We start from the raw sequence: 15,162 nt of genomic DNA on the forward strand, positions 1-15,162 counted from the left end.
CGGCTCACCGCAACCTCCGCCTCCTGGGTGCAGGCAATTCTCCTGCCTCAGCCTCCTGAGTAGCTGGGATTACAGGCACGCACCACCATGCCCAGCTAATGTTTTTGTATTTTTAGTAGAGACGGGGTTTCACCATGTTGACCAGGATGGTCTCGATCTCTTGACCTCGTGATCCACCCGCCTCGGCCTCCCAAAGTGCTGGGATTACAGGCTTGAGCCACCGCGCCCGGCCAGCAAACTCATCTTTAATGAATTTTTTCTTCTCCATTAAATGCTTCAACATTTTAACAATATACCCCATGCTGTCAAATTGATCGGTCAACACTTGATTCCTATTACTGTTTTGTTTACTATACCAACAGAATTTTAGTAAACAGAACTAATATTTGCACATACATCTCCCTCCACCACCAGTTTTGTTTTGTTTTTTAAAATGCCCAGAGACAATAATGGCATGGGTGGCTTCAATGATTTTTGGGTAAAATATCTTAAAGAGACAGATACTTACAGGTGGAGAAAGCTCTAATAAATCTTGTATTCTATTCAAAATATCTTCAATGAAAGGATTCATTTGCTTACTAAAAAACAGCAAAAAAGAAAATCACAATTAATAGCAGTGCTCAAAACAGTGCTAAAGTACCAAATCCCCCCTTTAAGACAGAACTAAAAGTTCAGTTGCAGGCTAGTCACATCTGATTAAGAGCTGTGGTTAATTTTTTTTTTTTTTTTTTGGAGACGGAGTTTCGCTCTTGTTACCCAGGCTGGAGTGCAATGGTGTGATCTCGGCTCCCCGCTGCCTCTGCCTCCTGTGTTCAGGCAATTCTCCTGCCTCAGCCTCCCAAGTAGCTGGGATTACAGGCACGCCCCACCATGTCCAGCTAATTTTTTGTAGTTTTAGTAGAGACAGGGTTTCACCATGTTGACCAGGATGGTCTCGATCTCTTGACCTCGTGATCCACCCGCCTCGGTCTCCCAAAGTGCTGGGATTACAGGCGTGAGCCACCGTGCCCGGCCTAGCTGTGGTTAATTTTTAAAAATTACCTTTATCTGTTCTGTAGTGATAAGACTGTCAAAATGACTTTCAATCTTATAAGCCTAATAAGGAGTAGTTTTCATTCCCCAAAAATGATACTAGTAAAGAATACAGGCCAGGTGCAGTGGCCTGTAATGCCATTTCTGTAATCCTAACGCTTTGGGAGGCCAAGGCAGGAAGGTTGAGCTGAGGAATTTGAGACCAGCCTGGGCAACATGGTGAGACCTCGATTCCACAAAAAACACAAAAATTAGCCGCCTAGGCTGGGAATGGTGGCCCATGCCCGTAATCCTAGCACTCTGGGAGGCTGAGGCAGGCAGATCATAAGGTCAGAAGTTCAAGACCAGCCTGACCAACATGGTGAAACCCCATCTCTACTAAAAATACAAAAATTAGCTGGGCATGGTGGTGCGTGCCTGTAATCCCAGCTACTCAGGAGGCTGAGGCAGAATTGCTTGAACCTAGGAGGCAGAGGTCACAGTAAACCGAGATTGCGCCACTGCACTCCCAGCCTGAGTGACAAGGTGACTCAGTCTCAACAACAACAAAAAAATTAGCTGGCCATCATCACACGCCTGTAGTCCCAGGTGCCTGGGAGGCTAAGGTGGGAAGATCACTTGAGCCTGAGGAGGTTGACGTTGCAGTGAACTGGAATCAGGCCACTGCACTCCAGCCTAGGCAACAGAGTGAGACCCTGTCTCAAAAAAAATAAACAAACAAACAAAAAATAAAAACTTTTGGCCGGGCGCAGTGGCTCAAGCCTGTAATCCCAGCACTTTGGGAGGCCGAGGCGGGTGGATCACGAGGTCAAGAGATCAAGACCATCCTGGTCAACATGGTGAAACCCCGTCTCTACTAAAAATACAAAACATAGCTGGGCATGGTGGCGCGTGCCTGTAATCCCAGCTGCTCAGGAGGCTGAGGCAGGAGAATTGCCTGAACCCAGGAGGCAGAGGTTTCGGTGAGCTGAGATTGTGCCATTGCACTCCAGCCTGGGTAACAAGAGGGAAACTCCGTCTCAAAAAATAAATAAATAAATAAAAATAAATAAATAAATAAAAATTTAAAAAAATAAAAACTGTTAGTATAGAACTAAGTAATTGGCTGATGAGCAGGAAAGAAGTGGCAACATAAAAGCGGGCTGGGCATGGTGGCTCATACCTATAATTCCAGCACTTTGGGAGGCTGAAGAGGTTGGATCATCTGAGATCAGGAGTTCAAGACCAGCCTGACCAACATGGTGAAACCCCCATCTCTACTAAAAATACAAAAAATTAACTGGGTATGGTGGTAGGCACCTGTAATCCCAGCTAACTGGGAGGCTGAGGCAGGAGAATCGCTTCAACCCAGGAGCCAGAGGTTGCAGTGAGCCAAGATTGTGCCATTGTACTTCGGCCTGGAAAACAAGAGTGAAACTCCGTCTCAAAAATAAAAATAGGGACATCTACCTGACAAACCATGACTTGGAACAGGAAGGCTTTTGGAAAATAATTTTTATGTCTTCTTTTTTTTTTTTTTTCATTTCCATCTTCATTTTATTTTCTTGAGAGAGTTTCACTCTCGTTGCCCAGGCTGGAGTACAATGGCATGATTTTGGCTGACTGCAAATCTGCCTCCCGGGTTCAAGTAATTCTCCTGCCTCCGCCTCCCAAGTAGCTGGGATTACAGGCACCCATCACCATGCCCAGCTAATTTTCTGTATTTTCAGTAGAGAGGGAGTTTCACCATGTTGACCAGGCTAGTCTCAAATTCCTGACCTGAGGTGATCCACCGGCCTTGGCCTCCCAAAGCACTGGGATTACAGGCGTGGGCCACCTTTTGTGCCAGGCCTCCAACTTCATTTTAAATTTGGGGGTACACATGGAGGTTTGTTACAAGGGTATGTCATGGGATGCTAAGGTTTGTGCTTCCATTGATCCAATCCCATCACCCAGATGTTGAACACAGTACCCAACAGGAAGTTTTTCAGCACTTGCCCCACTCTCTCCCTCATTTGGAGTCCCAAGTGTCTTTTGTTCCCAGCTTTATGCCTGTGTGTATACAAGATTTAGCTCCTACTTATAAATGAGAACATGTCACATTTGGTTTTTTGTTTCTGCAGTAATCTGCTTAGGAGAAAGGCCTCCAGCTGCATCCACGTTGCTGCAAAAGACATGATTTTGTTTTTTGTTACGGCTGTTTAGTATTTCATGGTGTATGTGTACTATATTTTCTTTATCTAATCCACCATTGATGGGCACCTAGGTTGATTCTATGTCTTTACTATTGTTTTACAGCTATTCAGTAACTTAAAAAATAACTAAACATAATAGCTGCAATTTTATACTTACTTAAGAGATTTGACAAATCTAGAAAACAGGTAGGCCGTCCTGCTCCGAACTTTTGCACTGGAATGCCGCAGACCTCTGTGATCTAAGAAAGCCATCTAAAGAAAGAGGTACTTTTACTATTTCTGCCCTTTTTCAAGACTTTTGTTGATATTGTCATGCTACATTTTTGTTCGCACCAAATTTTACTTCTTAGCTCCTAAAAGGCAGGGACCAGGAATATAAAAGTAATTCTAAACTACACACAGACGCTTGAGAACTAGTTTAAGAAGACTAATTGGGCAGAAACTATCCATCTAAAAGAAATGGAGGAGGGGTTACTTTCAGTATGTGCCAAGCGTTCCTGAGAGCTTTTGACTATGAAAAAAGTTATAGACAGAAAAATACGACACTATCAACTCATTAGCTGAAATTCACAGAAAGTAACAAAAATCCAGAGTAAAAATGTATACTTACTAATACACATGGAATGTGTTGAGGTTCAACTGTGAAAAACTTTTCATATCTAACAATAGTTTCAAAGAACTCCAGCGTCACAGATGTATGCTGATAGGAACTGACTCCAGATGTGACCAGCTAGAGCAGGAAAAAGTTAAGAAACCTCTTATTTATTACATCAAAATGCCCCAGTATTAACATATACTAAGTTCTAACAAGTAACTTCCATTAGCTTATACTGAAAACAGAAAATTTATGTTCAAAATAAATTATCTTCAGTATACTTACAGTTCGCATCATATCCTGCAAAGCACTAGCTTTTGAAACATCACCTGAGAAGTGGGCACCATGAGATACTGGAAGAGCTTCTGCCAACATATACAGCAATCTTATTGCTACTTCAACTTCCATAAACCGTGTAGTCTGCCAATTCCTACCAAGGTATAATATGTCAGTGAGATTTGAAGGTAAATTTTTCATACAGCAAATTATGCACAGGGTAAGACACCAACAAAAGCCTTTTTAATAATTAAAAAGTCACAGCAATTGTTAATTTTCTCAGGCAACATAATATATATGACAAAGGTAGAAAGGATCAAGATAAGTCAAGAAGACAAGTGCATTGTTTCCAGAGATACACATAAGATCTCAATAAGCAACATGAACTAATAAGAGTGAAAGAAGTAAGCTTGTTTATTTTGACCCATATCAAAAAGCAAAAGAAGTAGTAAGCTTGTTACAAAAGCAATGACAAACTTACTGCAGGGTAGAACTAAAAACTCTACGAACAGAGGCCAGAAGTAACTCCGGTGAAACTTGAGCAAGCCTGTCCAACAGTAACTTCAGTTGTTTTCTATATTCTACAAACATGGCTTCATCTTCACCCTATGATACAGGTTGAAATCCTCATTTAAAAAACTTAAAAGACCTTAAAATTCATGAAAATATCCAGTTCTGTATTCTTCTGCATTTACATATTTCGTACTTTTAATTGTTGTCACTATTTACATAGGAAAACATTATGCTTAGTAACTTCTTCCCTCTGCCTCATAAATAAGTATTCCTGCACACAGCTATAGGTCTCAAAAGCCTAAAGCCAGAAATAGTCTAACAAGGTTAAAGACAATAGTCTAGCGCCAGAATGGGCTTTGAGACCTTTGCACTTTATTTATTCTTGTGAGTCAATGTCCATTGTACAAAATGGTAATAATATGGTATAACTGGAGATATTCAATGTGAGGAGCCTGGCACATCCCAAGTGTGCAGTGTGTTCATCATTACCACCATTATCCTTTTACAACCCTAAGTTTTTGAATGCCTGTGGTAGGGAATACAACACTTCAGAACATAGCTTAGCAGCAAATACCATGACTGAATACCCAGAAAGCACCAATGGCCCTTATATTTGATGGGAAGCTGACCCCCTCACAATTCTGAAAAAGACTTTTAATTGGAACAAGTCTAGAGTGCCTCATTTCCACTCTGCCAGTACACTCTTGTGACCGGAGTTCACCATTCCAACAAAATATAAAGTGAAATATGATCACTAACATTAATATTTTACTATGTTCAATGCTACAAAGCATTTGTAAAAGGGCTATTAATGGGCCAGACAGGATTAATTACAGATTAATCCTGTAATCACAGCACTGGGAGGCTTAGGCAGGCAGATCACTTGAGGTTAGGAGCTTGAGACCAACTTGGCCAACATGGTAAAACCCCATCTCTGCTAAAAATACAAGAATTGCTGGCATGATGGCACATGCCTTAATCCCAGCTACTCAGGTGGCTGAGGCACAAGAATCACTTGAACCCAGGAGACAGAGGTTTCAGTGAGCTGAGATGGCACCACTGCATCCCAGCCTGGGTGACAAAGTGAGACTTTGTCTCAAAGAAAAAAAAAGGAGGTGTTGTTAATGGATAAAATATCAAAACGGAAGAGGTTTTATTAATTTCACCTAAGGTTGGTATCAATATAAATGAACTAATTTTTCAAGAACTTCATGTTTTAAAGGGCCCCAAAACAATACAAACTTGAATTTTTTTTCCGAGAGAGAGTCTCACTATCACCCAGGCTGGAGTGCAGTGGCACCATCTCAACCCACTGCAACCCCTGCCTCCTGTGTTCAAGCAATTCTCTTGCCTCAGCCTCCTGAGTAGCTGGGATTACAGGTGTGCACCACCATGCCCGACTAATTTTTGTATTTTTTAGTAGAAATGGGGTTTTACCACATTGGACAGGCTGATCTCAAACTCCTGACCCTGTGATCCGCCCACCTTGGAATCCCAAAGTGCTGGGATTACAAGAGTGAGCCACCGCACTCAGTCAAAACTTGAAATATTAATTTGATATAAATAAACAATAAAATTAAAACTCCTTTCTCAACAAAAAAATTCTTACCTCATTTTCAAAGTTATATTCTTCATCATAAGTCAATTTTTTCATAACGGCCAACATGATTGCCTAAGAATAAAATTGAGAAGAAAATAGTTGTCTGTCTCCTTCTAATTTGATATAATTTGAAATTAAGCTACAATTCAAGGCAATTTTTTTTTTTTTTTAAAGATGGGGTTTCACCGTGATGGCCAGGCTGGCCTTGAACTCTTGATCTCAGGTGATCCACCCACCTTGGCCTCCCAAAGTGCTAGGATTACAGGCATGAGCCACCACGCCCGGCCAATTCAAGGGAAATTACAAAGAATCTGTCACTGGTTTAAAAGAAACATAAAGTCAATTTTACCTCTACATTAGCTTTTTGCTGATCCGAGAGCACTGTAAGCTGTTAAAAAGAAAGCAGTAACTTATTAGGTTTCCTAAAGTTACACCTGCATATCAGAACATTTTTCTAATCAATAAAGACTTTTTGAGACAAGGTCTTGCTCTATTGCCAGGCTGGAGTGCAGTGGTGCAGTCATGGCTCACTACAACGTCCAACTCACTGGCTCAAGTGATCCTCCCACATCAGCTTCCCAAGTTAGTTGGGAGATGTACGATGGGGTTACCAATAGTGATCATACCTTTCCACAATGCATGTAATTTCTTAAAATATATGTAAAGATACATGTTATGTTTATTACAATAAAACAGAAACTAAAGTCATTTGGAAAGGTATTTAAGCTTAACTTGATGCAATTAATTCAATGCAAATATACAGAAATGGCTCTTTCATCTAATATCATATTGATAAGTTACTAACTCTTTTGATTGCTAAATGCTATACTACAGAAACTAACACCACCTACAAGTTCTTTCTGGAAGCGGGGAAAACTTCAATTGTAAAAAATTGTTTATAAGAAATGAATGGTGTATATGTAAATCAAGGTAACAAACCATGCTTATGAAAATTTCAACTGTATTCATGAGTAAATACAGGTTCAAAACAAAAAAATAACCTACATCTATAGCTAACTCTGAAGCTAGTTAGTCTACTGAATTTAGAACCTGAAACTATTTTCTGGCCAAGTTTTTTTTTTAATAAGATGGAAATACATTAATATTTAACAGTAAATATCTTTAGGTAGTAGAATTATGGGTATTTTCTTGTTTTTAATTTTTCTACATTTCCCACTTCTCCATGGCTCCTTTGTATTATGTACTGAGTAAAAAGAATAAAACAAAAACTTACCTGTTTCAAAATATGAAGATAATCATAACAAAATCCAATAATATTAGAAGAAATATCATCATCTTCATGAATTAGTAGCTGCAACATCAGTGCCACTTTTGTTTCAATAGCTTGCAATGCTTCTTGAGCATTCTTAATATCCCCATTCTTAATTAATTTACTCCAACTAACTATCAATGACTGTCCCATTCCATTTACCAGCTTAGAAAATCTGGCCAGGAAGTCAACATCTTCTTCCTACAAGCAATCAAGACACATCTCCATTTAAAACCACCTACACTAAAGCGTAAGAGAAAAAAACTGAACTTTAATATGAATCAATTGCTAATTAAAGGATTCAATTTTAAAATAACATTACATATTTAATAATTCCAGGCCGGGTACAGTAGCTCATGCCTATAATCCCAGCACTTTGGGAGGCTGAGGAAGGTGGATCACCTGAGGTCAGGAGTTCGAGACCAGTCTAACGCAGTAAAACCTCGTCTCTACCAAAAATACAAAAAATTGGCCAGGTGTAGTGGTGTGCGCCTGTAATCCCAGCTACTCGGGAGGCTGAGACAGGAGAATCACTTGAACTCAGGAGGCAGAGGGCGCAGTGAGCTGAGATCATGTCACTGTACTCCAGCCTGGATAACAGAGTAAGACTCCATCTCAAAAAAAAAAAAAAAAAAAATTCCACTATGAACAAGTTGTGTCAGCATCTCCTGGGAGTTTGTAAGAAATGTGCAACTGCAGGCGCCACCCAAGACTTTCAAGTTTAAGAACTGGTATAATCTGTTCTCCAAGGAGAATGCTACTAAGAACATTTTGGCTAGATGCGGCGGTTTATATTATAATCTCAAGGACAGTTTATAACATTTAGAAAAAATAGAAAAAACTATTATTATATTTAACTTAGTACCTATCCCAGTTTGTTCTAACAACTTTATATATAATTTTTTTTTTTTTTTTTGAGACGGAGTTTCACTCTTGTTACCCAGGCTGGAGTGCAATGGCGCGATCTCAGCTCACCGCAACCTCCGCCTCCTGGGTTCAGGCAATTCTCCTGCCTCAGCCTCCTGAGTAGTTGGGATTACAGGCACGCACCACCATGCCCAGCTAATTTTTTTTATTTTTAGTAGAGACGGGGTTTCACCATGTTGACCAGGATGGTCTCGATCTCTTGACCTCGTGATCCACCCACCTCGGCATCCACCCACCTCGGCCTCCCAAAGTGCTGGGATTACAGGCTTGAGCCACCGCGCCCGGCCTATATATAATTTTATGTATAAGTTTACCAACCTGGTCAATGCTGAAAAACCCAGCAGACTGTAATACTTGACACAAAGATTCTACTAGTTTCATTTTATCAACAGGGTCCATGCCTTTATTTACAACTTCAAATAAACAGTCACATGCTTCTTCCCGTAGAACTTCTATTGACATATGACCTAGCAGCATATTTATAAACCTGGTAATGAGACAATAAAATTATTGTAACATTTTCGAAGTCCTGAACTTTAAATATGGTATTTTACAAGTTTATACTACAAAAATTATAGGCATGCTTACCTATCATTGGCTATAAGGGATAAGTCTATCCAAGAGACATAAGCCCCAACTACTTCAAGGCACTGACACGTCACTTCAGAATTAGTATACTGATAACTTTGTAATATTTGGTACCATGATTCCACCAGATTTGGAATGCACTGTTCCCTCATGGTATCTTTTATGAGAGTATTCCTACGAGCCTCCTAAAATACAAAACACCAAATGCACAAAGTAGATTACCTCGCAAAATAACGTTTGATATCTGTATACACGTGCACTGAGTAATTTCCTCCACATCCAACTTTTGGACTTGTTAACACATTCCCTACCAGTATTTCCTATTTACCAGCTCTAAGATCATATCCTGTGATTCTTTGTATTTCCTCTTTCTGTTCTATTCCTCAGTGCCAGAGTTAACTTCTTATTAAACACAAACTATAAATAAGCATTGCTTAGAAATATTAAGCATATAGTAAGTTATTTCTCAATATAGTAACATAGTACTTATACTATGTGATGAAAAATACAGAAGCAGCAGCATTGACAATTCATAAGCAATGCTTCTTCCTTACTCAGGGACTCTACAGCAGTATTAAATAGAGACTACTTTTCTCAACAGATTCATACAAGAAAATCAACTTGTATATGTCACTACAGCATTTGGTAGTTAAAAATTTAGACTGGGCACGTTGGCTCATGCCTATAATCCCAGCACTTTGGGAGGCTGAGGCAGGCAGATCACCTAAGGTCAGGAGTTTAAGACCAGCCTGGCACAACCCTGTCTCTACAAAAAATACAAAACTTAGAAGGGCGGTGGTGGCATGTGCCTGTAGTCCCAGTTACTCAGGAGGCTAAGGGAGGGGAATCACTTGAACCTGTGAGGCGGAGGTTGCAATGAGCCAAGATTGGGCCACTGCACTCCAGCCTGGACAACAAAGCAAGACTCCATCTCAAAAAAAAAAATTTTAACATAACACTTTAACTTCAATATACATCTGGAAAAAAAATAACCAGGACTGAGCTCCTTCATGAAATAAAATCCAAAACATTAGATAAATTTATAATTATGTAACTTAAAGTTTACCTCAAGAAATAAAACTTTTCTGCTCCTTTTATTATGTGCCCATTATCTCCTACAAAACTTAGATTAAATATAAAAAAATTCATGGTTAGCTACTTGCCTCTGATGTATGTACTACATCACGATCCACCAACTCTGAATCAATAGCCATGAGGATTCGAAGGTACAGATCTACTCCCCTTGGATTTAGGTCCACTACTGAGAGAATGTCAAAAAAAAACTTGGGCCATTTAGTGAGATATTCTGTAACAAAAAGCAAGGCAAAGACTTGGGCGGCTTTATTTCGTATAAAGGTCTTCTCTGGTTGAGGGTTCAGCATCTGACAAAGAAATAGCCCATAAAATTAAATGTAAATTGAAAAGACCCAGAATCACTTTTATCATTAAAAGGCAAAGGTTCATCAAACGTCAACATGGCCCATATAAACTAGGTAACAAATATGCTTCAAAATATTTTGATAATTATGATTATTTCAAAATATTTCGATAATTGTGATTATCAAAATCATCAAAAGTATTTAAGTAATTGGCCAGCTGAAGAACAATTAAATAAACCATTAAAGGCTGTAATGATCACTCCTCATTCTTTTTTTTTTTTTTTTTTTTTGAGACGGAGTTTCGCTCTTGTTACCCAGGCTGGAGTGCAATGGCGCGATCTCGGCTCACCGCAACCTCCACCTCCTGGGTTCAGGCAATTCTCCTGCCTCAGCCTCCTGAGTAGCTGGGATTACAGGCACGCGCCACCATGCCCAGCTGATTTTTTGTATTTTTAGTAGAGACGGGGTTTCACCATGTTGACCAGGATGGTCTCGATCTCTTGACCTCGTGATCCACCCGCCTCGGCCTCCCAAAGTGCTGGGATTACAGGCGTGAGCCACCGCGCCCGGCGATCACTCCTCATTCTTACACTTTGACAGAGAAGTTTCATGTGCAGTTTTAATAGCTCCTATAATCTCCTAAGAAGGAAAAAAAACTGTTTTTCTTCTATCTACTTGCTCTTTAAGGAAAATTAAAAACTCTAGCTACACAATTGCTTTATGTGTTAAGATTAGCTAAAATTAACTGAAAAGAACTCAACTGGCCCTTTATAAGGGGCTCTTGTGGAGAGGCTGTCCAGGAGGGCTCACCTTTAAGAGCCAAAGAAAGGCCGTGCGTGGTGGCTTACGCCTGTAATCCAAGCACTTTGGAGGCCAAGGCGGGCGGATCACCTGAGGTCGGGAGTTCAAGACCAGCCTGACCAACATGGTGAACCCCCGACTTTTTTTAAAAAAAAAAAAAAAAAAAGGGGGCCGGGTGTGGGGGCTCACGCCTGTAATCCCAGCACTTTAGGAGGCCAAGGCAGGTGAATCACGAAGTCAAGAGATCGAGACCATCCTGGTCAACATGGTGAAACCCCGTCTCTACTAAAAATACAAAAAAAAAATTGGCTGGACATGGTGACGCGTGCCTGTAGTCCCAGCTACTTGGGAGGCTGAAGCAGGAGAAGTGCCTGAACCCAGGAGGCGGAGGTTGCGGTGAGCCGAGATTGTGCCATTGCACTCCAGCCTGGGTAACAAGAGGGAAACCCCATCTCCAAAAAAAAAAAAAAAAAAAAAGAGCCAAAGAGAAAAGCAGCGTTTGTCAAGCAGTTAAAAACATTTTAAAATTAAAGTTTCCACAATGTGTCATGGAAACTATGATCAATTTCACATTGATATAATATTAAATTACTGCTAAGTTCCCACTTAGCCATGATCTTTAAAGCCAGCACTTTTTATAAAAGCTATGAAATCAAACGGCAGAAAAATGACCAAAATTTTTTAGGTAAAGTTGCCAACTCTTGCAAAAATAAGTTTAAACATCTAGTATTGAATAAAATTACTATTTTACCTGAGCTTGCAGCCATGATATGAGCGTCTCCCTAATTAGTTGTTGTTGAACAGTGGTTAGTTCCGAATATCTGTTTAAAATAGAGAAGAAAAAGAATAATGGCTATATTTGGTGTCTATGGTTGTGAAGTAATACAGCCTCATATATTTGAAAGGGAAAATTTGTATAGCTCTCAATTATCTAAAGTTTCCTAACATAAACTGATAATGCCACTCATCATTGCCTTAAACATAAGGAAGAGAGTGGCAGGTAAGGTATCAGTTTCAATCTTTCTCATTCTATTCATGTTAAATGACGGCTACCTAATTTTTTGAAAGAAAATATATCCATGTTTTACTGGTCTACAGAATAAACCAATAGGTGAACTAGGAATCCTCTCAGTAGTGAATTGTTATTTTGCTTAATTAGTAAGTCAGATTCTGAACACAAGTGCCCATTCAGCATTTAACTGTAACAGAGAGTTGTCATGCAGAAAAACAGGCCTTGTGTTCCCAGATATTGACTTTTCCAGAAAAGCTGGAAATCTAGATTTTTCTGTGAAATGTCTGCATTTTCATTTTTATTTTTTGAGACAGGGTCTTGTTGTGTTGCCCAGGCTCAAGTCCAGTGGCTTGATCCCAGCTTGTTGCAACCTCCACCTCCTGGGTTCAAGCAATTCTTTTACCTAAGCCTTCTGAGTAGCTGGAATTACAGGTATGTACCACCACATCTAGCTAATTTTTGTATTTTTAGCACAGATGGGGTTTCACCATATTGGCTAGGCTGGTCTCGAACTCCTGACTCAAGTGATCCACCTGCCTTGGCCTCCCAATATGCTGGGATTACAGGCGTAAGCCACCGCATGTGGCCAACTCAGCACTTTTAAAATACTTTGGGATACATCAAAACATATCTATAACCTGATTATAACATATATACTGTCAATTTACAATCTGTATTATAGTTTCCTTCAAGAAAAAAACCTTAAATTAAAAAAATGACCTTTCCCCACAAATCTCGGAGTCAAAACAGTGAGAAACGCCTTACTTGTATTTAACTTGATGTTCCAATACTTGAAAGCAGAAAAACTTTACATGATCATCACTAAAAAAGAAAAAAAGAAAATGAGATAAGCAGAATATGAACTGAGGAAAAAAAAAATCAAAGGCAAAATAGTAATGAATAAAACAGCAGAAAAGTTTCTCAAACTAGACTTTTGGCTTGTTTCATGCTTACTGGTCTCAAATATGACAAGCAAAATAACCAAAATATTAAGATGCACCTTGAACACAGTGCTTTGTAAGCAGCAAAGCATCCCCCTAAATTCCAGATATTAAGATTCCTGGAACCCTTTCATTTTACAATAACAGGTTAGGTATAAAATGACAAATGGCAGAACAGCCAGAGTCTGAGTGAAAGTAGAGATGGTCATCCAAGTCCTACTTAAAATTCAACCCTAGTAGTTCTATTGTAGCCAAATCCAAAACAAGCAGGGCCACATGGACTGTCAGTCCAGCTTCAAAGTTTCATCCAGGAAACTAAATTACAAATATGGTACCGTTGCTTATAAGATGGGGGCAAAAGGCCGGGCGCGGTGGCTCAAGCCTGTAATCCCAGCACATTGGGAGGCCGAGGCGGGTGGATCACGAGGTCAAGAGATCGAGACCATCCTGGTCAACATGGTGAAACCCCGTCTCTACTAAAAATACAAAAAAAATTAGCTGGGCATGGTGGCACGTGCCTGAAATCCCAGCGACTCAGGAGGCTGAGGCAGGAGAATTGCCTGAACCCGGGAGGCGGAGGTTGCGGTGAGCCGAGATCGTGCCATTGCACTCCAGCCTGGGTAACAAGAGCGAGACTCCGTCTCAAAAAAAAAAAAAAAAAAAAAAGATGGGGGCAAAAATTAACATCCACCAATTATCCACTTCCAACCGTCTTTCCAGGGGAAAGGCAGAGTTGCAGTAAGCCAGCTATAAGCACTGACAAAGGTCCTTTAGAGACCAACAATCTGCCAATGAAATGAGTATAAGAGAGTTCCTATTTCTGTAAAAAGTCTGTTGAATACTTTAGAAAGATTTCATAGAAAGCCACAATGCAGAAGGAAACAATCTTGCACATATTTGACATGGCCTATATAACCCGAAGACTTGAAAGGCAGGGGGCAAATATCTTTAAAATGTACGAATCTGCACTCAATGTACACACCCATGCTAGAAATTACAGAGGATGGGTTATAGGTGTGACCAATCTAAGAATGAAGTGACTGCTAGTAGCATACAAAGATATAAGACTGTGGTCCAATATCAAAAGATTGGTCACTGAATGATTATATACCTTAAGTTAAAATTAAGATATATACCACTGGGCTGGGTGCAGTGGCTCACATCTGTAATTCCAGCACTTTGGGAGGCCAAAGTAGACGGATCATGAGGTCAAGAGTTCAAGACCAGCCTGACCAACGTGGTGAAACTAAACTATTTTTAGCCCCTACTAAAAATACAAAAATTAGCCAGGCGTGGTGGCGCGTACCTGTAATCCCAGCTACTTGGGAAGCTGAGGCAGGAGAACCGCTTGAACCCAGGAGGCGGGGGTTGCCGTGAGCCAAGGTCACGCCATTGCACTCCAGCCTGGGCGACAGAGCGAGACTCCGTCTCAAAAAAAAAAAAAAAAAAAAAAAAAAAGATATTTATCATTTACAATCACCTTCTTTACCAACATTTTAGGAAAGCAGTCATCACTCACAATCGTAAGATAAGAGGTTTTTACTGTACTTTATTCCAGCTGGGATCTGGTGACAGGTACACAATATATGGCAAAGGATGGTTTTACTGAAAAGTTAATTCTGAAATGGTCAAACTGTTGGTTTACTACTTTTCTCATTTCCACATGGAATGACTATATGCTAACGTCTTTGCAAAAAAAAAAAACATAAAATGTTTTTATGAAAACACTTTCCAAATACAGGTAAATTTAACAGTCCTGTCATGTCCACAGAAATTTAAACTAAAAGTCACAAAAATTTTGTTTTAATTACCTGTAGGTCCGCTGGGCTAGTGCTTCTGCACATACCTGCCAGGCATCTGGGGAAATCTTTAACTGTTCAAAATAGGCCAGGGCCTATAAGATTGCGAAACAAAAAAATGCATTCAGTATAAACAATCTCAATGCCCTGCTAATACTAAACAAAATATTCTGAGAGTTGCAAACCTAATAACAAATCAGTAAACTTAATAGGAAAACAGCTAAAATATTAAATGCAGGCTTACAAACATTTGCA

At 39.9% G+C, this 15,162-nt stretch overlaps 1 protein-coding gene and 1 long non-coding RNA gene across 4 annotated transcripts in view; one reads left to right on the forward strand and one right to left on the reverse strand.

Annotated features, from left to right (window-relative positions):
- The window catches only part of LOC116558512, a 6,500-nt gene extending 4,758 nt beyond the window's left edge, over nucleotides 1–1,742 (forward strand). The window contains exon 2 of the long non-coding RNA XR_004272030.1: nucleotides 1,665–1,742. This is a non-coding gene — a long non-coding RNA (uncharacterized LOC116558512). The remainder of the gene's footprint in view (nucleotides 1–1,664) is intronic.
- Nucleotides 1–15,162, reverse strand: part of XPOT (exportin for tRNA) — a 48,593-nt gene that overhangs the window by 22,126 nt on the left and 11,305 nt on the right. For 2 of the 3 annotated variants that reach the window (XM_032288533.1, XM_032288542.1), the window contains exons 3-16: nucleotides 14,920–15,002; nucleotides 12,933–12,989; nucleotides 11,907–11,976; nucleotides 10,139–10,357; nucleotides 8,976–9,160; nucleotides 8,706–8,874; nucleotides 7,425–7,661; nucleotides 6,540–6,578; nucleotides 6,200–6,262; nucleotides 4,559–4,683; nucleotides 4,087–4,231; nucleotides 3,817–3,936; nucleotides 3,364–3,458; nucleotides 509–578 (exon numbers count right to left, since the gene is read on the reverse strand). In XM_032288533.1, the coding sequence (XP_032144424.1) occupies nucleotides 509–578; nucleotides 3,364–3,458; nucleotides 3,817–3,936; nucleotides 4,087–4,231; nucleotides 4,559–4,683; nucleotides 6,200–6,262; nucleotides 6,540–6,578; nucleotides 7,425–7,661; nucleotides 8,706–8,874; nucleotides 8,976–9,160; nucleotides 10,139–10,357; nucleotides 11,907–11,976; nucleotides 12,933–12,989; nucleotides 14,920–15,002 (1,677 nt within the window). The remainder of the gene's footprint in view (nucleotides 1–508; nucleotides 579–3,363; nucleotides 3,459–3,816; nucleotides 3,937–4,086; nucleotides 4,232–4,558; nucleotides 4,684–6,199; nucleotides 6,263–6,539; nucleotides 6,579–7,424; nucleotides 7,662–8,705; nucleotides 8,875–8,975; nucleotides 9,161–10,138; nucleotides 10,358–11,906; nucleotides 11,977–12,932; nucleotides 12,990–14,919; nucleotides 15,003–15,162) is intronic. The other variant, XM_032288549.1, reaches the window with a different exon arrangement.

Source organism: Sapajus apella, unplaced genomic scaffold, assembly GCF_009761245.1.
Source record: "Sapajus apella isolate SASKATOON/1434 unplaced genomic scaffold, GSC_monkey_1.0 scaffold2, whole genome shotgun sequence".
NCBI lineage: Eukaryota > Metazoa > Chordata > Mammalia > Primates > Cebidae > Sapajus > Sapajus apella.